This window comes from Dendrobates tinctorius, unplaced genomic scaffold (genome assembly GCF_039654945.1).
Source record: "Dendrobates tinctorius isolate UK_male_01 unplaced genomic scaffold, ASM3965494v1 ptg000020l, whole genome shotgun sequence".
NCBI classification, from domain to species: Eukaryota; Metazoa; Chordata; class Amphibia; order Anura; family Dendrobatidae; genus Dendrobates; species Dendrobates tinctorius.
Window position 1 is genome coordinate 55,535,357 of NW_027361688.1, and position 21,691 is coordinate 55,557,047.

General features: G+C 38.8%; 2 protein-coding genes across 5 annotated transcripts in view; both read right to left on the reverse strand.

Annotated features, from left to right (window-relative positions):
* The window catches only part of LOC141083678 (protocadherin alpha-C2-like), a 564,749-nt gene that overhangs the window by 396,001 nt on the left and 147,057 nt on the right, over positions 1 to 21,691 (reverse strand). The gene's annotated exons all lie outside the window — the stretch shown is intronic.
* On the reverse strand, positions 3,343 to 17,324 carry LOC141083677 (protocadherin alpha-7-like). The gene is made up of 2 exons (XM_073568060.1): positions 14,718 to 17,324; positions 3,343 to 5,929 (listed from the first exon to the last, which is right to left on the reverse strand). The coding sequence occupies exons 1-2, from the start codon at positions 17,082 to 17,084 to the stop codon at positions 5,189 to 5,191; spliced, it is 3,108 nt and encodes a 1,035-aa protein (XP_073424161.1). The 5' UTR covers positions 17,085 to 17,324; the 3' UTR covers positions 3,343 to 5,188.

Here is a 21,691-nt window from a genome sequence, read left to right on the forward strand (position 1 = left end):
TAGTGTTATTTTAGTAAACAGTTTACAGAAGAAATTAGTTACAGAAAGGCTTTATAAGATATTTTTCATTATGCTTCCATTAGTTTTCTGTTGGGTTTCCATCATTCTTTAATGACAAAGTAAACATAATGTAATAAAACCTGAAATTTTACAAAAGCAGAACTTTCCAGTAATAAATGAATGGGTTTATTACGATGTGTTAGCAAATGTTGCAAAAAATGTAAATTATTTCCCCACAGTATGTGGCAAGACAGAATGAAGAGAAGTGATCATTTTTCTTTGTATTTCTCTGACTTGCCTAAATAGCTCTCTTTATGCTTCTGAAATTATATAGAGCTGAATAAACAAACAATACATTTTGAAACTTTTTCAATTTTGAGAAGCATTTCAACTGGTGTGATAACTGGGCATCATCATATTCCAGATGATGAGGCAAGACTACAAGTCCAGCACTAATATAACATCTGTAATTATCCATGAGAGTGATTCAATTAAAAACACACAAAGGTATAATCAAAAATAATACTTGCTTCTGGTGGAGAATAAAGTATTCAACAATAGGGTGCTTTAAAAGAGGTACTATGGACCATGAAGAGCCTAACCATAGGAACCAGTTTACATGCATGAACTCATATTCTCTATTAGCATTAATTTAGGATAGTCATCCTGCATCTTTTTACTGCTACAATTAGATTCTGTGAAAGCTTCTGAGATCATTAAAAGTAGCCACACAATATTTTATATAATCATCTTACCTTATAAGAAGAGTTTAACAAGACCGCCTGTGGATTGACTTGCTCTTCATTTCCTGGTGTCTGAGAGTTATTTGGAGTAAAAACTATTAAGTCACTTTTTGGTCTAAATGAATTGGAACTTATGTTATACTGAGTGTGTTGGGAATACATCCAGCTCCCTCCAGTGTTGGAGCAGATTCTGTAATTTTCTTTTAGCTCATTAACCTCATCTCGGTATTTTTGCCATCTTAACACAGTGAACACAATCAGAGTAATAAGAAAAATACTTGAGATGACGCAGATTGCAACAACCAAGTAAACATTTGTATCAGAAAATTCATCACCATTCCCCTTGGTCTCATGATTATCAAACTTCAATTCTTCTCCAGACTCCACCACAGATATGATGATTTGTGTCTCTGATGTCATGACTGGTTCACCATGATCCTGAGCTACTACATGCAATCTGTACTCATCAGTATCAAAATCTGTAAATGACCGTTTCAAAGTGATTTCTCCAGTCTGATGTGCAATACTAAATGGAGATTTTCCAGATCCTCCAATATCCTTTATCTTGTAAAATGTCCAAGCGTTGTATCCAGAATCCAGATCTACGGCCTTCACTTTCGTTATCAAGTGTCCCGGTTCTGCTGACTTTGAAGCTTTGATTGTTATTTCAGAATGAAGTGGGGTGAAGGTAGGAGCATTATCATTAATATCCTCAATGAATATGTTTAGAGTAAGGTTGGAATTGAGGGCTTGTAGACCAGCGTCAGTGGCTTTTATGTGACACTGGAAATATGAAATCTGTTCATGGTCAAATGAGATCAAAGCAAAGACCTTTCCATTCTCTGGATTAATGGAAATGTAAGAAGAAATAGGAATGCCATCAATTGTGCACGCCTTAATTGAGTAAGTAATAAATGAATTCTGCCCAATATCTGGGTCAGAGGCTGATGCTGTATATATATGAGACCCTGGTGGGTTATTCTCTTTAACGAATATTGTGTCTGTAGACCGGACAAATCTTGGAGCATTGTCGTTGGCATCACTTATATCAATCTTCAGATTTTTTGAGGTAGACAGGGATGGAGAACCTTCATCTCTTGCATGAATTATAACTTCATATTGATCTTTCACTTCTCGATCCAATGGTCTATTCACGGTCAAAGAAAAATCACTCTTTAAAGCTGGATTTACCTTAAATGGTGAAGGCTCAGAAATGTAGCAGTGGACTTTTCCATTTGATCCTGAATCTTTATCATGGACACTGATGATGGCAACTGTTGTGCCCTGAGGAGAATTTTCAGGAACAGGAACTGATAATGAGGTCACTGTCATCTCTGGAGGGTTGTCATTGACATCTACAACAGTCACGAGAACTTTGCAATGTCCAACATATTGAACATCTCCATTGTCAATAGCATCAACATGGATTTCATACATATTAACAGTCTCAAAATCCAACTTGCCTTTTACTCTTATTTCTCCTGTGTATTTGTCTAACACGAATGCTTCCTTTGCCTTTCCTGACACCATATTGCTGAAATCATATAGTATTTCTCCATTTTTTCCAACATCCAGATCAGTAGCATTCAGCTTAAACACTAAAGTTCCTACTGCAACATTTTCATTAACACCGCATTTGTAAAATGGCTGATCAAACACAGGAGCATTATCATTAAAGTCTTCCACAGTAACAACAATACGTGTGGTGTCACTTAGCCTTGGTTTTCCTCCATCATAAGCTGTAAGGGAGAGATTGTGCACAGACTGCTTTTCTCTGTCTAAATTTTTTTTCAGCACAAGCTCCAATGATTTGATTTGATTAATATATTTTTGGAAATCCAAAGTAAAATAATCACTTGCACTGAGCTCATAGTTGGTGATGGAATTTGTTCCAAGATCTGGATCAGAAGCTATATTCAATTGAAAACGAGATCCTGCAGGTTTTACTTCTGATATGACAAGATTAGTCACACTAGAGGAGAATAATGGACTATTGTCATTGATATCTTCTATTTCTACATCTACACCATACATCTGTACAGGCTTATCTACAATAACCTGCAGAGGAATTATACAGAAGGGTGTATTTGGACACAGCACTTCTCTGTCTATTGTCTCTTTAACAAACAGGAATCCATTCTGCAGATTAACCTGGAAATATTCCTTCTCATCTCTAGAGACAATATGTAACATTCTGGAATTAATCTCACCTATATCCAGTCCAAGATCCTGAGCAATTCTCCCGACAAAGGTGCCATGCTTGGATTCCTCAGGGATGATATAATGCAGCTGACTCAGGACCACATCCCACGATATTTGTAACAAAAAGAAATGGACAAACCTGCTCCGTGCTTCATAATCCTGTCTCTGATTCAGCATTTCTTAAAACCAGTGGAGGTAGAGGTGATGATTTGTCCAGTAATAAAGGCACTAATGCTGGTGGAAGCTCGCAGAAATTCGGAAAAAAAAATCTGTCATGGCCGGAATCCCTGCTGCAAGAATTTCATTTAACGATGGAGTAATGCATTTCCTCTTTCCTTCCTACTATTAGTTGGTGAGGAGTGCCATCTAGTGCTAAATATTTAGACTGCATATCAGGTATGTTTGCATTTTTTATTTGAGAAATAGTTTATATACACTTTTTACATTTGATGTTCATAATCCAATATTATAAAAAACATTAAAGTAAATACATAGTATAAAATGCTATTTGTAAGTTTTATAAAACAATGAAACATTCTACTATAGGTTGTTTTAGCTATGTTTTACTAATTTTCTATTATATTTAACAGGTATCATTTTGTTTTATATTTGTCTAATACTACTGCTATCACCAATATTACTACTACTATCACTACTACTACTAATTATTATTATAATTATAATTATTTAAAAGGGTCAATAACATTTCTTACACATTTTATTTACTTTACAGTATAGCAAGGCTTCTTTTAACTACAAATTGGGAAGGTGTGACGAATGATTAAAAAGTTCCTGATTTAAATTGAATCCAAAACACATAAGAAGACACAAATACTGTACCTTTGTAAATTTAAGCAAATAAGAACAATGAGTTGCTTAAATTAAAAATTAGATTTTGTTGCTTGCAATACTCAGAAAGTAGTGGACAAAATAATGGAAACATCTGGAAACATCAACAAAAGTTAGTTTAACCCCTTAATGTCCAATGACGGACACAGTCCATCATCTGACATCTCCCCTGCTTTGATGAGGGCTCCGGCGCTGAGCCCGCATCAAAGCCGGGACATGTCAGCTGTTATGTACAGCTGACATGTGCCGCAATAGGCGCGAGTGGAATTGCCATCCGCCCGCGCCTATTAACTAGTTAAATCCCGCTGTCAAATGCTGACAGCGGGCATTTAAATAGCATTTCCGGCCGCCGGGCCGGAAATGACGTCATCGCCGACCCCGTCACGTGATCGGGGGTCGACGTCATGTTGCCTGGACAAATAGAGGTCTCTATGAGACCTCTATTGTTGTTCCAGGCATATGGCTTTCAGCGCCACCCGGTGGTCGGTGCTGAAAGCACAGTGGTAAATCTGCTACATATGGGTGATCTGCTCATCGCCCATATGTAGCAGAGCCGATTGGGTTGCGCATGCTTCTAGCCTCCTATGGAGGCTATTGAAGCATGCCAAAAGCAAAAAAATGTTTAAAAAAATTAAAAAAGCCTAAAAGTTCAAATCACCCCCCTTTCGCCCTAATCAAAATAAAACAGTATAAAAAATCCCACATACACATATTAGGTATCGCCGCATTCAGAATCGCCCGATCTATCAACAAAAAAAAGCATTAACCCGATCGCTAAACAGCGTAGCGAGAAAAAACTTCAAAACACCAGAATTACGTTTGTTTGGTCGCCAAGACATTGCATTAAAATGCAATAACGGGTGATCAAAAGAACGAATCTGCACAAACGTGGTATCATTAAAAATGTCAGCCAGGCACGGAAAAAATAAGCCCTCACCCAACCCCAGATCATGAAAAATGGAGACGCTACAGGTCTCGGAAAATTGCGCAAAATTTTTTTTTTTTTTTTTTTTTTTTAGCAAACTTTGGAATTTTTTTCACCACTTAGATAAAAGAGGACATAGACATGTTTGGTGTCTATGAACTCGTAATGACATGGAGAATCATAATGGCAGGTCAGATTTAGTATCTAGTGAAGCTAGCAAAAAAGCCAAGCAAAAAACAAGTGTGGGATTGCACTTTTTTTGCAATTTCACCGCACTTGGAATTTGTTCCTGTTTTCGAGTACATGACATGGTAAAACCAATGGAGTCATTTAAAAGTACAACTCATCCCGCAAAAAATAAGCCCTCACATGGCCATATAGATGGAAAAATAAAAAAGTTATGGCTCTGGAAAGAAGGGGAGGGAAAAATGAAAATGCAAAACCAAAAATACACCTGGTCGCTATGGGGTTAATATGGTGGAGGTCCACCTTTTGCGGTGATTACAGCCTCAATTCTCCGAGGTATAGATTCATACAAGGTGTGAATTGTTTCCAAAGGAATTTTAGCCCATTCTTCAGTTAAAACACCCTCCAGTTCTTTGAGCGCCGATGGCGGCGGAAATCGACGTCTAACTTGAATCTCTAAAATCGACCATAAATGCTCAATAATGTTGAGGTCTGGGGATTGGGGGGGCCAGATGAGATGCTCAACTTCATTAGAATGTTCCTTGTACCATGCTTGAACGATTCTAGCTGTATACTTCTGGAGGTTTCTACACCACTCTAAATGCTTGGAAACATTTGACATTGAGAGCAGCGGTTTTCTAATTGCAGCTCTTCCGTGGAATCCAGATTTGTTCAGCTCCCGACGAACATTTTTCGTGGAAACTGGGTTCTGTAGGTGTTCATTGAGCTCAGCAGTGATTTTTGAAGCCGTGGTCTTTTGATCCTCTCTCACAATTCGCTTTTGAGTCCAACGGTCTCTCTCAGTCAACTTTGACTTTCGGCCGGACCTGTGCTTTGCTGCGGATGTTTTTCCTTCTCTTTCAAACGCAGTCATTGCTTTGGAGACAGTACCTCTTGACACGCCAAGCATTCGGGCACTTTCTGTTACACTAGCGCCTGCCATTCGAGCACCAACAATTTGGCCTCTTTGGAAATCCGAGAGGTCTGCCATTGATATCATGTTCTCATCAATGTTCTTACAATTCTGCAAAACAAACAGTTAATTTACATACACATATCACATAACATAAATACTCAACTGCAAAACATTACCATATGTCACAGTTTGCATGTTTATAACATGTTCGAAGATTGTGATGCCAAAACGTTAGGTGTTTCCATTATTTTGTCCAACCCCTGTATATGGTTACGAGGTAATACAAGTCAATTTCAAATTAACATTAGTAAACAGCAGAATATAAAAATTGGAAGATGAGTGGTTTACCTATTAGGACAAAATATATTTCATCATTTTATCCTATTCCTCCTTTTAGTAAATAAGTTAAGTTATGATATAATTTTGCCAAAATTAACATCTAACTTTTCTCATTAACATAGTTGTTCTTCATTATGATGACATGTAATATTTTGATCTATTGTCCAAAGCTAGGTTGCATATTCTAGATTCTACTTTTCTTCCATGTCACACAATAGTTAGCTGGAAAAATGGCAAATTGGCATCATCTTTTCACTGAAGTTTGTAGAAATAATTGCTCTTATTATTTCTTTTGTTGTTGACTTAATAATAATCCATTTTAGATGTATAAAGATGCAGCCAAATATAATTTGGCAAATAGCACTATCTAAAAGACTTGTTACAGAAGGATTTTTCATTTAAGAGTATTAAGATAACTTAACTTTACCAAAAGCTCTTGACCTAAGACAAATTAGTTGTTGAATTACACTTTTTCCTCACAGAGATAACCCAGTGTTGTTAGATGAGCTAAAGGGGTTAAAACCTATGAGTTCCCCCAGCACACTCACTGTGCGCTGCAGGAATTACATACCCCTAGCTAGTGAGAGCGTCCACACTCTACATACTCTTGTATGGAGCAAGGCCAAGCACTCTAGTTGTTCAGGCCCTCTGGCTGTCCTTGCCACTGGTCGGGGCAGCCTTGGATTAATGACCAAGGCCGCGCTCACTGTCAGGGGTTTTGTATAACCAGGGCTTTTTTTTGTAAAAAAAATTTGCCGGTACGCATTTCTGATTAATTTCTCATTATTCAGTGTTGTAGTCTGTATGCTAATTTCAATAAAAAACTATGTAATTCAGATTGCAAAAGATAAATAAAAAATGACTAATACTGTATAAACTTTTTTTTCACTTGCAAAATATGGTTTTCGAATTCCGTAACCGATTTACCTAGGCTGCACTCTATAAGAAATGCCAAATTTCAACCAAATTTTAATCAGCCACGACGTCTCGAGTTCGTTCTTTACTGTTTCTGTCAATGGCTGATCGTCGACCTCGAAGTATCCAAGAGTCAACGTACTTTGTTGGATCAAACAGCTTAAAAAGTGGCTCAACTAGCCTGACAAAAGCAGTGAAGAAATAGTCTTTGTCAGCAACGATGCACGGGATGTTGTCTCGATCAGGTTCATTTGCGAAAATCCCAGTTTGCATTCGCTGGAGGAAATAGGAATGGTACAGAGTGCGTGTTGCAGTGGCACCATTTTCTCAGAGTACTTTCTCTCGATCAGGTATTCACGAAATCCGCGAATGACGTCTCTTTCTGCAAGCTGAAATTTTTTACACAAGTTTCTAACTTCCTGCTTACCGAATGTTAATTGTTCCTGGACATCATCTGGCCACTGTGTCTGGTCAAGCACACGTGCCCATTGTGCCAAATTTGCATCCTCGCAATCAAGCAGACAATTTTCCATCGATTCGTGAAGCTTTGTGTAAAACACTGACGGATTAATTGGAGGATCAGTTGCACACCCTTTCTGGTGGAGGACAGTGTTCCCAAACCGCAAATTTTCAACAGCTTTCTCGTCCATTTCATAATATGAACCTGGTCTCGTTTGTCTTTCTTCAAACACCTGAACAGTTGTTTTTATCTTTTGGTTGGCAGTGTACAAGTCCAGCTTACGATCTTGAAGATCCAGACTTAATTCTGATAGTTCCTGCAGAGCGCTGCACATCAAAACGAGATCCAGAATGAATTTTGTGGAGGTTATCTTTCGCCACAAACCCTCTTAAGTGCATTTTTCTTTTTGGTCCCTCGACGGATAGTTTCGCTTGTTGAAAATTTTCAACCAATGCGTCGAAATTTTCCCATACTGCGGAAACAGAATGGAAACTCGATGCCACCCATCTGGTGCTGAGTATTCGGCCAATCTTAAGCAGCTGAGCGTCTAATAATTTCGCACACTGTTGTAGCTCTCTGCTGTTCTTCGGTGACGCATGATGCAATACATATAACTTATCGAGGGAAGCCTTAAATCTGTTGATTCCAGATACTTCTTTGACGGTGTCACCAACAGCTAGCACAAGTCAGTGATTGGCGCAGTGTCAAAAAATTACGGACAGAAACCTGTCTGATAGTAGCTTCTTCAAACCGCTGTTGCGCCCTATCATGACAGCAGCACCATCACATGCAACACAAAGGAGTTTACTCCTCAAATATTCATCTGTCATGCCGTGTGAATGAAGACAACCCAACAAAGAATCAAGAATTCCTGTTGCATTCACTGAATGAAGTTCAATTAAGTCTAAAAACAAGTTAACTGCAGAGCTCATTGCAATGTTGTCAGTCACACATATACGAACATAAACAATCAGCGCAGCAATATTGCTTGTAGTAGTGGACTCGTCAATTATTAATGACAGTTTACGATTTGAATGTACGATTTCCTTAACCAAATTTTTTCTTATTTCGTCGCTGATATGATTCATAATGTTGATGCACGCGTTAGTTGGCTGAAGAATGCGACCCATATCAACACCATTAAGTTCTTGCAAATCAATTTCAGTTTCGAAATTATGAAAACTTTGATTTTCTTTTGCTACTTTATACGCTGTAAGGAAAACTTTAGCTGTTGTTTCTTTTTCTTGAGTTTGCGCACGCAAAATCACCATCTGGAGTGATTCTCTGTCCACCTCTGCAAGCAGTCTAACTGCAGCTTTGTGGCTGGCGGTGTCTTTGTCATCAAATATTTTCTTTCGCAGAGATGTTAGCTGCTGTTGCCGACTTTTGCCAAAGAATGTTATGTTACAGTTGGCCCAAGCCTTTGAAATTTTCATCCCCATATTTGACTCCACACCCAGATATCCAACTTTCTTGCACGGCGAGCAACCGAGCTTCTGTTCACAAACGTACAGCCAATTATACTTACTGCAGTAATTATTCTTCTGGTCTAGAGTCCAGCATGTTGGCCAGTCGGGAGCCTTTGAATCACCAGATGACAGCAGCTTTACGTCATCAGGATCACTAACACTAGCTGATGCAGGTTCGATAGTTGAAGAACCGGTGGCCACGTTCTGCTCTATTATCTGATTTGTTTCTGTCTCCACGTCTATTTGGGGTCTTTTGCGTGCCAGAGCTGCACTGCCCGAGAAATAGTGCATTATTTTATCCATCTAAGACAAGTTTCATGAAACAAAACTCAATGAACTCATACAAAACTTCATAAAACACTAATATAAATGACGATTTAAATGAATCAAACCAAAACAGACCGGCCTCCCATCAGTGGTATACAGCCCCCCATCAGTGGTATATAGCCCCCCATCACAGGTTACAGCCCCCCATGCTGCCGCACACCTTAAAATAATGAACCATTCATTCTTACCCTTCGCCACCGCTACCAGTCCCTGCTTCTTCCTGCTTTCGCCGGCGTCATGTGACAGGCGCAGCAGCAATGACATCATTGCTGCTGCACCAGTCATAGCCGGGTACAAGCAGGAAGAAGCAGGGACTGGAGGACAGCAGCGGTGACAGAGCGACGGAGGGTAAGAATGAATGCTTTATTATTTTAAGGTGTGCGGCAGCACCTTCAGATTTTCCGGTACGCCGTACCATCGCATACCATCGCAAAAAAAGCACTGTGTATAACTAATACATACCCTCCATTTCTGGGTCTGATACCAGCAAATCCCTGCAGAGCACAGTGCGTGCACTGGGGGGGATTCATAATTCTGCCAAGTCTGCTAAGTTCTCGTTAACATGGATAACTCAGCAATGGGTTTTCACTGAGCAGAGAAAGTGTAATTCAACAATAATTTGACTGTATATATACACGTGGTCAAAATTGTTGGAACCACTCGTTTAATGACAGAAAAACCAACACTGGTGACAGAAATACTTGAATCTGACAAAAGTAATAATAAATCAAATATCTATGAAAATGAAAGTCAAACATTGCTTTTTAACCATGCTTACACAGAATAAAAAAAATTAAACTAATGAAATAGGCCTGGACAGAAATTATGGTACCCTTAACTTAATATTTTGTTGCACAACCTTTTGAGGCAATCACTGCAATCAAATGTCACCATCTCTCTTTGCCAATTTCCAACATTTTACAGTGGAAGAAAGAGGTGGAGGGAGATGGGGACAGGCGCAGAAATCCTCACTGCGCAGTCGCAAGGTTCCCAGTCCCTCAGTGTGAATACATCATAGCAGACTGCAGGGCGGGATCTGGGGCCTCAGCTACACGCCAGCGCAATATCCTTACATCATTGCCTGATGTAAGATCCCAGGCAGCGAGTACAGCGCATGCCCGAGAAATGTTTGCAGACCGCAGGTTCCGGTCACGTAATGAGGAACAGAGGAGGCAGCACATGGAGGCTAGAGGGGGATGATGGATGGCTGCAAGGCGGTTAAGACAGGGGGAGAAAACATACCTCTATGACGCAATAGAGGTATGGTGGGCAATTTATAAAAGTCTTTATTTCAGCGTTCCCAGGGATAATAAACTTTAATAGGCCCTGGGGGTTGACAGGTTCCCTTTAACTATCACCGTCTTCTCCAGTTAACAGAGTCACTGTGGTCCTCCTCATGTGACAGCAATTCTGAGTTGCTGAATTGCACTAAGTTTTATGTGTGAACTAGAAATCACTTTTACAATGGAAGCCTATAAAGTGTCAGAACAAGGCTCCATAGACTTACATTGTAAAATCAATCTCTGGGTCATAAACCCCAGTGTTATCCAGTAAATTGAAATTTTAGTCATGTGAGTGAGGAGAGGATCAAAGATGGTGATCAGTAACTATATTATTGCACTTTTACTACACTACACACCTATTTAGACAGGCTTAGGGAGTAAAAGCCTTTCTTAGGAGTAAATAAAAAAGAGGAAAAAAATATTCAGCCTACCGTACATCAGTGTGCATATAGTCCATAAGCGGTCTGATGCCAGGAGATGTCCAGTGTGGTTCAACTGGCGCTTTAAATCCAAAGGAAAAAAGGTAGCCTTGACTGTCATGGTGGCTTATTAATATGATTTTAAAACCTTCCTAATAAATGTGAGTTTTATCTTTTTTCACTAATTTTGGTGCTGGAGACCCCCTCTTTTTTCCTTTCTTAGGAGTGCTTCTTCACTGATAATCATACCACTTGACTCTCTTCAATTAATTAATTTTGCAAACAGAGATGTGAATTTCAGGCTGTATTGCTCATAAAGACAAGAATGTATCTTTAAAAGAACCTGAAAAGGTGAGTGAACGAGCTTGCGAGTGCTTAGCTCCAAAGCGTGCTCTATTCTTAAGCATGTAATTTGAGATTTGGTGATTTTGGATTAGGAGATTTTAGAAAGAAATGACTTATATTCACTGATTGTATTGTATAAATTACTGCTTGATATTTGCATTATCCCTATTAGTGAAATGAGTTGCTGTAAAGGCAAATAGAATAATGGGATCCATTAAAAGAGGCATAGATGCTCACGAGGAGAACATAATTTTACCTCTATATAAGTCACTAGTGCGACCACACTTAGAATACTGTGTACAGTCCTGGTCTCCGGTGTATAAGAAAAACATAGCTGAACTGGAGCGGGTGCAGAGAAGAGCAACCAAGGTTATTAGGGAACTGGGGGAGTCTGCAATACCAAGATAGGCTATTAGGGTACCGTCACACCTAGCGACTCACCAGCGATCCTGACCAGTGATATGACGCAGTCAGGATCGCTGGTGCATCGCTAGGTGGTCGCTAGTGAGCTGCCACACAGGCAGATCTCACTAGCGACATCGCTGGGGTCGGGGATTGCTACTTACCTGTCAGACGCGGCGATGCTGCGTCCTCCCGCCCGGCTCCACGCATTGCTCATCGTCACAACAGGAAGCGCTGCAGGAAGTGACCGACGAGGAATGATCCAGGAGCTACTCGCGCAATCAGCGATAACCAGCGAGGGAACCGGTCGGAGGTAAGTATCACATGCAGCGATATCGCTAGCAATATCACTGCAACGTCACAAAATCGGTGACTTTACAGCGATATTGCTAGCGATATCGCAGTGTGTAACGGGGGCTTTACACTTGGGGTTATTTAGTTTGGAAAAACAAAGGCTTAGGAGTGATCTTATTACAATGCATAAATATATGCGGGGACAGTACAAAGACCTTTCTAATGATCTTTTTACTCTTAGACCTGTGATGGGGACAAGGGGGCATCCTCTATGTCTGGAGGAAAGAAGGTTTAAGCATACTCACAGATGCGGATTCTTTACTGTAAGAGCAGTGAGACTATGGAACTCTCTGCCATATGATGTAATGAGTGATTCCCTACCAAAACTTAAGAAAAGTCTGGATGCCTGTCTTGAAAAGTATAATATTACAGGTCATATACACTAGTTTCCTTGATATTGCGTTGATCCAGGGAGTTAGTCTGATTGCCGTATGTGGAGTCGGGAAGGAATTTTTTTCCCCAATGTGAAGCCTACTGTTTGCCACATGGGTTTTTTTGCCTTCCTCTGGATCAACATATTAGTGCAGGTTAGGATAGGATATGGGTTGAACTAGATGGACTTAAAGTCTTCCTTCAACCTTAATAACTATGTTATTATGTTACTCGCAGCTAGGCAATCTTTGAGCAGCTGTTTCAGGGTGCATATTTCTGTGTAATATCTGTGCATGTTGTACATTTGGAAGCCCAGGTACCAGATCTAAATGAACAGCCATATTGCAACACTGAAATTCACTGAAAGCAATGGAAGGAATTTATTACTCACTGAACAGGTGCTTGCTGAGGTAGATGTGGAAGATGAGCGTGAAGTTGCAGGATAATGACTCAGCTACCTGAGTGATAAAAGTTGGGGCAAACACAAATGTGTTACAGAGTCTAGTCCTGATCTGGTACACCTCAACAAGTTTTCTAAGTTGGCAGATGACAGGCATACTAGTACAGTAGTAGCATTGCTACAGCAAAATGTCTAATGAAAGTCAGAGAAATATCTGCTCAAGTAAGGAGGATAAAAGTGTGTGTCAGGTCTGATATTTGCAGGTAGTGGGGTGATTCAATTTTTATTTAAACATACAGGACAATCTGAGACAAAGGTCTCGACCTTTAAATGTCATATTGTCTTCCAGATGCGGTTTATAGATTACTGGGAGGGACTCAGTGGTCTGGTGCACAGTGCCACCAAAAACAAAAATAGATAGACGTGAAAGGTCTGCTAAACTTAAGCAAGGCTAATTATCATTGGCAAAGGGACTATTTAAATACAGAAAACTACGACAATGTCATCAAAATAAATATACAGAAAGCAATTTATACAGTTTTATATATATCCTGATTAAGTACTGTGCACAATATATACCTTATAAGAATAAGCAAGTTAGAGACAGGAGAAAACCACTATGACTTGATAGAACAGTAAAGGCACAATAAAGGACAACAAAATAATGTTTAGAGAATTAATACAAAGGGATAATTACTATTAACAATGTACAAAGTAAAAAAAAAATTAAATTATGCTCAAAAGGGTCCTAATGATTGAGACAAAAAGACTCACTGCTAGAAAAAAAGTAAGACTAATTTAAAAATAAATTTCAGCTACCTAAAGAGTAAGAGATTTAAAAACAAAAGTGTTCAACCTCTCAACATAATCTGGGTGAAATGGAGGAAGAGGATGTGGGAAAGGCCAATCTAACAAATTAATTCTTCTTTACAGCATTTATTCCATGAAATCCAATGATAAATTTACTTAGGTAAAACATAAATTCTCTTTTAATTGCCACCTGCCTAACCAATCAGGAAGTACAGCAACATCTCAAAAACACTAAAGTAGAAACATAACTAGGTCCAGATCGTATACACCCCAGAGGAGTCAAGATATTAAGTAATGTGATAGACGGACCACTACTTGTAACAGTTAATTGTTCCATAATAACAGGATTTGTACAACAAGACTGTCACAGGGCAAAAGTGTCAATATTCAAAAAGTGATCAAAAACTGAACATCAAAACTATAGAATGGTAAGATTGAACTCTATAGTTGACAAAATCATTTATTGTTTCAATAAATGCTATCCTGTGGTATATAAATAAAAATAACCTCATAACCACTAGTTTATAAGGCATTAGACCTGTCAAACTAATCTGATCAGCTTCTATGAGGAGGTAAGTTCCAGGCTAGACCTGGGTAAAGCTTTGAATGCTGTGCATCTGGTGGTGCAAAAGACATAAAATGAGAAAAGTGGGACTAGGAGAATGTATTGGTAATTTAGTTAACAACATGCTCAATGACAGGAAAAAGAGGGTGTCACTTTTGGTGCAAACTCTGATAAGGTTAATAATGGGATGCCACAGGGGTCAGTATTGTGCCATGTCCTTTTAAAAATATGAATAAGCATAGTAAGGGCCAACATCATCCAACTTTGCATGTGTTCAGTCATAAAGGCAGTTCTTTTATCTTTGTTTTCTTATTACATATTTTTAAAACATAATACATGTTGAGTACTATAACTACAAAGATACATCATATTTTTCTTACAAAGCCAAATATTTTTTCATTATAAAACTAAAATTATTTTATATGATCAATCTTACCTTATAAGATGAGTTTAACAAGACCGGCTGTGGATTAACTTGCTCTTCATTCCCTGGTGTCTGACAGTTATTTGGCGTGAAGACAATTAAGTCACTTTTTGGTCTAAATGAATTGGAACTGATGTTATACTGAGTGTGTTGAGAATACATCCAGCTCCCTCCAGTGTTGGAGCAGATTCTGTAATTTTCCTTTAGCTCATTGACCTCATCTCGGTATTTTTGCCATCTTAACACAGTGAATACAATCAGAGTAATGAGAAAAATACTTGATATGATGCAGATCGCAACAACCAAGTAAACGTTGGCATCAGAAAATTCATCACTATTTCGCTTGATCTCTTGATTATCAAACTTCAATTCTTCTCCCGAATCCACCACAGATATGAAAATTTGTGTCTCTGTCATCATGACTGGTTCACCATGATCCTGAGCTATTACATGCAATCTGTATTCATCGTGATCTGAATCTGTAAATGACCGCTTTAAAGTAATTTCTCCAGTTTGATGTGCAATAGTAAACGGAGATTTTCCAAATCCTCCAAGATCCTTCAGCTTGTAAAATGTCCAAGCATTGTATCCAGAATCCAGATCTACGGCCTTCACTTTCGTTATCAGGTGTCCAGGTTCTGCTGACTTTGAAGCTTTGATTGTTATTTCAGAGTGAAGTGGGGTGAATGTAGGAGCATTATCATTAATATCCTCAATGAATATGTTTAGAGTAAGGTTGGAGTTGAGGGCTTGTAGACCAGCGTCAGTGGCTTTTATATGACACTGGAAATATGAAATCTGTTCATGATCAAATGATACTAAAGCAAAAACCTTCCCATTCTCTGGATTAATGGAAATGTAAGAAGAAATAGGAATTCCATCAATTGTGCGCTCCTTAACTGAGTAAGTAATGAATGAATTCTGCCCAATATCTGGGTCAGAGGCTGATGCTGTATATATGTGAGACCCTGGTGGGTTGTTCTCTTTAATGAATATTGTGTCCACTGACTGGACAAATCTTGGAGCATTGTCATTGGCATCACTTATATCAATCTTCAGAGATTTTGAGGTAGACAGGGATGGAGAACCTTCATCTTTTGCAGTAATTGTAACTTCATATTGATCTTTCACTTCTCGATCCAATGGTCTATTCACGGTCAAAGAAAAATCACTCTTGAAAGCTGGATTTACCTTAAATGGTGAAGGCTCAGAAATGTAACAGTGGACTTTTCCATTTGATCCTGAATCTTTATCATGGACACTAATGATGGCAACTGTGGTCCCCTGAGGAGAATTTTCAGGAACAGGAACTGATAATGAGGTTACTGTCATCTCCGGAGGGTTGTCATTGACATCAACAATAGTCACGAGAACTTTGCAATGTCCAACATATTGAACATCTCCATTGTCAATAGCATCAACATGGATTTCATACATATTAACAGTCTCAAAATCCAACTTGCCTTTAACTCTTATTTCTCCTGTGAATTTGTCTACTGTGAATACCTCCTTTGCCTCTCCTGACACCATATTGCTGAAATCATATAGTATTTCTCCATTTTTCCCAACATCCAGATCAGTAGCATTCAGCTTAAACACTAAAGTTCCTTCTACAGCATTTTCATTAACACTGCATTGGTAAAATGGCTGATCAAACACAGGAGCATTATCATTAAAGTCTTCCACAGTAACAACAATATGTGTGGTGCCACTTAGCCTTGGTTTGCCTCCATCATAAGCTGTAAGGGAGAGATTGTGCACAGACTGCTTTTCTCTGTCTAAATTTTTTTTCAGCACAAGCTCCAAAGATTTGATTTGATTAATATATTTTTGGAAATCCAAAGCAAAATAATCACTTGCACTGAGCTCATAGTTGGTGATAGAATTTGTTCCAAGATCTGGATCAGAAGCTATTTTCAATTGGAAACGAGATCCTGCAGGTTTTACTTCTGATATGACAAGATTAGTCACACTAGAGGAGAATACTGGACTATTGTCATTGATATCTTCTAGTTCTACATCTACACGATACATCTGAACAGGCTTATCTACAATCACCTGCAGAGGAATTATACAGAAGGGTGTATTTGGACACAGCACTTCTCTGTCTATTGTCTCTTTCACAAACAGGATTCCATTCTGCAGATTAACCTGGAAATATTCCTTCTCATCTCTAGAGACAATATGTAACATTCTGGAATTAATCTCACCTATATCCAGTCCAAGATCCTGAGCAATTCTCCCGACAAAGGTGCCATGCTTGGATTCCTCAGGGATGATATAATGCAGCTGACTCAGGACCACATCCCACGATATTTGTAACAAAAAGAAATGAACCAGTCTACTCCGTGCTTCATAATCCTGTCTCTGATTCAGCATTTCTTAAATTCAATGAAGGTAAAGGTGATGATTTGTCCAGTAATAAAGGCACTAATGCTGATGAAAGATCGAAGAAATTGTGGAAAAAAATCTGTCATGGCCGGAATCCCTGCTGCAAGAATTTCATTTAACGATGGAGAAATGCATTTCCTCTTTCCTTCCTGCTATTAGTTGGTGAGGAGTGCCATCCAGTGCTAAATATTCAGGTTGCATATCAGGTATGTCTGTATTTTTTCTTTTATAAAGAGTTTGCATACACTTTTATATTTGATGTTCAATATTATAAAAACATATTAAAGTAAATACATTGTATAAAATATTAATTGTAAGTTTTATGAAACAAAGAAACATTCTACTATACCTTGCATTAGCTATGTTTTGCTATTTCTCTATTAGGTTTAACACGTATTATTTTGTTTCATATTTGTGTAATACTACTACTATCACCAATATTACTACTGCTATCACTACTAACATTTATTGTTATTATTGTTTGTATTATTATTATTACTATTATTTTTATATAAAAGGGTCAATAACATTTCTTACACATTTTCTTTCCTTTTTCTGACTTACTACAATATAGCAAGGCTTAATTTAACTACAAATTTGGAAGGTATGACCTATGATTAAAAAGTCCCTGATTTAAATTGAATCCAAAACACATCAGAAGACACAAGTATGTTTGTAAATTTAAGTAAAAAAGAACAATGAGTTGCTTAAATTTAAAATTAGATGTTGATGCTTGATATTGAATCTCGTTATGATATAGATAGATACAAGGTAATACAAGTCAATATTAAATTAATATTAGTAAACAACATAATTGGGATATAAGTGGTTTACCTATTAGGAAAAAATAAATTTCATCCTTTTATCCTATTCTTCCTATCGCTGATCGTGCTCGAATGTCCTAGGCCATTTTTTGATCGTTAAGAGTCAATGATAAGCAGTCATAAAGGAATGCTTAGAAAGCAAGCCAGGGGCAGACAAGTATGTCAGGTCTCTACCTCAGCTCCAGCCGAAAACCTCCAATGGAGGATAGGAGCAATGAGAAAATGGAAAACGGTCTTATTAGCGCAGGAAAGAGACTCAGACACGAGATGGGTTTAAACCACAATGCGTTTCGACAGAGCATCCGTCATCAGGTGATCCTCCATCGAAACGTGTTGTGGCTTAAACTCATCTCGGGTCTGAGTCTCTTTCCTGCGCTCCTAAGACGATTTTCTCATTTTTTTATCATTGGCGTCCCGCTGGCCAGCATGCATTGCTGTGTTTGACGCCGACGTTCGACCTCATTGGCGACGCAGAACTCATGGATGCAGGCGTGAGTCATCAGAATAGCTGCTGTGTGACAAGGTCCAAATGACCGCCGAGGTAATTGAATAGATCTGCCTGTTTGATGGCTTACTAGAAACCATGTAACAATGCACCAGCAATCCTTACCAGGTTGTATCATTGTTGGGATCGCTGGAGCATCGCTAAGTGTAACAGTACCTTAAAAGACTTGTCACAGAGGGATTTCTCATTTAAGAGGATGAAGATAACTTAACATTACAAAAGCTCTTGACCTAATACAAATTAGTTGTCAAATTACACTTTTTCTTCACAGAGATAACCCAGTGTTGTGCTAGCTGTGTAAAAGGGGTTTTTGGTCACACTTTGTGTGATTGCAGACTTATGAATTCCCCCAGCACACGCAATGTGCACTACGGGGATTTGCCGATTTCAGAACCGGGAAATGAGGGTATGCATGATTCATATATATCCCTGGCTAGTAGGCGCGTCCTAGTTCTCAATTCATTTGTGTGGAGTGAGGCTGCATCCTCTCGTCAATGCAAGTGTATAGAGCGAGGCCACGCTCACTGGCAGGGTTTATGTGTAATTTCAAACATACCCTCCATTCCTGTATCTGAGACTGGCAAATCCCACAGAGCACAATGCGTGGGGTCTTCAAAAATCGGCTAAATCTGCTAAGTTTACATTAACACGGATAACTCAGCATTAGGTTTTTCACTAAGCAGAGAAAGTGTAATTCGACAACTAATTTGTATATATATATTGTGTGGGGTTGACTCACTCAGCTACTTTCAAAGGCAGACACATAAACACAGGAGTCCTTTTTGTGGTAAAACACCGGCTGGTTTATTATGGAGCAGCATAAGCCATAGCAGGGTTCAGCAAAGTAAACAAGGCCTTTCAGGCATAATGGCAAAACAAAAAGATAATGTATAGCAAAGTCCATATGTCTGAGGGGTTCGCCCACTCAGGCCACCATGTGTCTTCAGGTCCACCTGGAGCCATGTTTGGAGGCTCTCCTCTCCAAACCACAGCACAGAAAAAAACAATGGCTGTACATTTAACATCCCAGCCACACACTTGAGGTTGAGAAATGGTGGGTAGGCATCCTGCCCATCTCTTATCTACTCACCTACAAACCCAACCCGTAACATGGCTAATAACCCCTTCAGCACCTAGCATGCTGAAGAGAAACGTATGGGTTTCTTGATCACTGAATAAAGGAATCTTTGTGACACATATCTCCCCTCATATACCATGCCATTGACCATGTCACTATATATATATATATATACACATTTGTGTCCAAAAGTGTTAGCACCCTTGACATTATTTCAGAAAATGAAGTATTTCTCCCAGAAAATTGTAAAATTGTTGCAACTACACATGTTTTGTTATACACATGTTAATTTACTGTGTATGTATTGGGACAACACAAAAAAACTGAGAAAAAAAGGCAAATTAGACATCATTTCACATATAACCCTAAAAATGGCAGGACAAAATTAATGGCAATCTCAACTTAATATTTGGTTGTACACCTTTTGAAATAAATGACTGCAAACAATCGCTTCTTACACCTCTCAATGGAAATTTTGGACCACTGTTTTGCAAACTGTTCCAGGTCTCTCATATTTGAATGGTGCTTCTCTCAACAGCAATTTTATAATAATAATCTTTATTTTTATATAGCGCCAAATTATTCAACAGAGTTTTACAATTTGCACACATTATCGTCACTGTCCCCAATGTGGCTCATAATCTAGATTCCCTACCAGTATGTTTTTGGAGTGTGGGAGGAAACCCACACAAACGCCGGGAGAACATACAAACATCTTGCAGATGTTGTCCTTGGTGGGATTTGAACCCAGGACCCCAGCGCTGCAAGGCTGCAGTACTATCCACTGAGCCGCTGTGCCGCCCGATTTTATGATCTTTCCACAGGTGTTCATGGAAACTAGATCCAGAACTCCCCAGCACCTGGTTTCCATCCATTTCTGATCCATTCCTGGGTACTTCTTGAAGTTTGTTTGGGGTGATTGTCCTGCTGGAAGACCCATGGATCCAAACCCAGTTTCTGACACTGGACACTAAATTGCGAACCAAAATCATTTGATAATCCACAGATTTCATGATGCCTTGCACACAGTCAAGGCACTCAGTGTCAGGGGCAGCAAAACCACCCCAAAAACATCTTTAAACTTCCACCATATTTGACTGTACGTAGTGTGTTCTTTTTTCATAGGCCTCATTCTGTTTTCAGTAAACAGTAGACTGATATGCTTTACCAGAAACCTCTATTTTGGTCTCTTCTGTCCACAAGATGCTTTTTCAGAGGGATTTTGGTTTACTCATGTACACTTTGGAAAACTGCAGTCTAGCTTTTTTATGTCTCTGTGTCAGCAGTGGGTCTCCTGCCATAGTGTTTCATTTTAAACAAATGTCTAAGGATAGTTCTCTCTGACACTAATGCACCCTAAAACTGTAGGACAGCTTGAATTTCTTTGGAACTTTATTTTGGATGGTTACCCATCATTGCTAGACTATCCTGTGCTGCAACCTTTGATCAATTTTTCTCAGCCATCCAGTGCCATGGATTGTAAATGTCTTGATTATGATGCACACCATGTACAAGGAAACATCAAGATCTCTGGGGATAGACTTGTATCCTTGTGATTGTTGATATTTACAAAAAATTTGGTTTTCAAGTCCTCAGACAGTTCTCTTCTCCTCTTTATGTTCTCCATGTTTAGTGTGGCACACACAGACATAAAATGCAAAGACTGAGTCTACTTGTCTCCTTTTTATCTAGCTTCAGTTGTGATTTTCATACTGCCAACAGATGTTACTTGCCACAGGTGAGTTTAAACAAAAAAAATCACATACTGGAAACAAATTTGATTAAATATTTTTTTTGAAAAGTGGCAACAATTCTGTCTGGTCAATTTTTGGATTTTGCGTGAAATGATGTTTAATTTGCATTGTTTTCTCTGTTTTTTGTGTAGCTAATATACACAATGGAAATAAACATGTCAATTTCAAGGGTGCCCACACTTTCAACCATGACTGTATTGTACCCATCACATTATATGGTATTGTGCAATTTCAATTCTTCATTTGCCATCCTACCCAGTAAAGTATTCTCTTTTATATGACATGATATAATTAAAAACTGACTAGCTGACTTCTTCTAAGCTCTGTGTAGAAACAAGATATTTTTTTCTCTGCATGAATCATCCCCCTCATCAACTCCTGACCCAGCTGCTGCCTGCTCCCCCCTCCGCTAAGGACTTTTACAGTGATGACTC

Coding starts and splice junctions, on each gene's coding strand:
- LOC141083677 (XM_073568060.1), bottom strand. CDS start 17,084: ATGCTGAATCAGAGACAGGATTATGAAGCACGGAGTAGACTGGTTCAT. Junction 5,930..14,717: donor TGTTAAACTCATCTTATAAG/GTAAGATTGATC, acceptor TTTGTTTTGCAG/AATTGTAAGAACATTGATGA.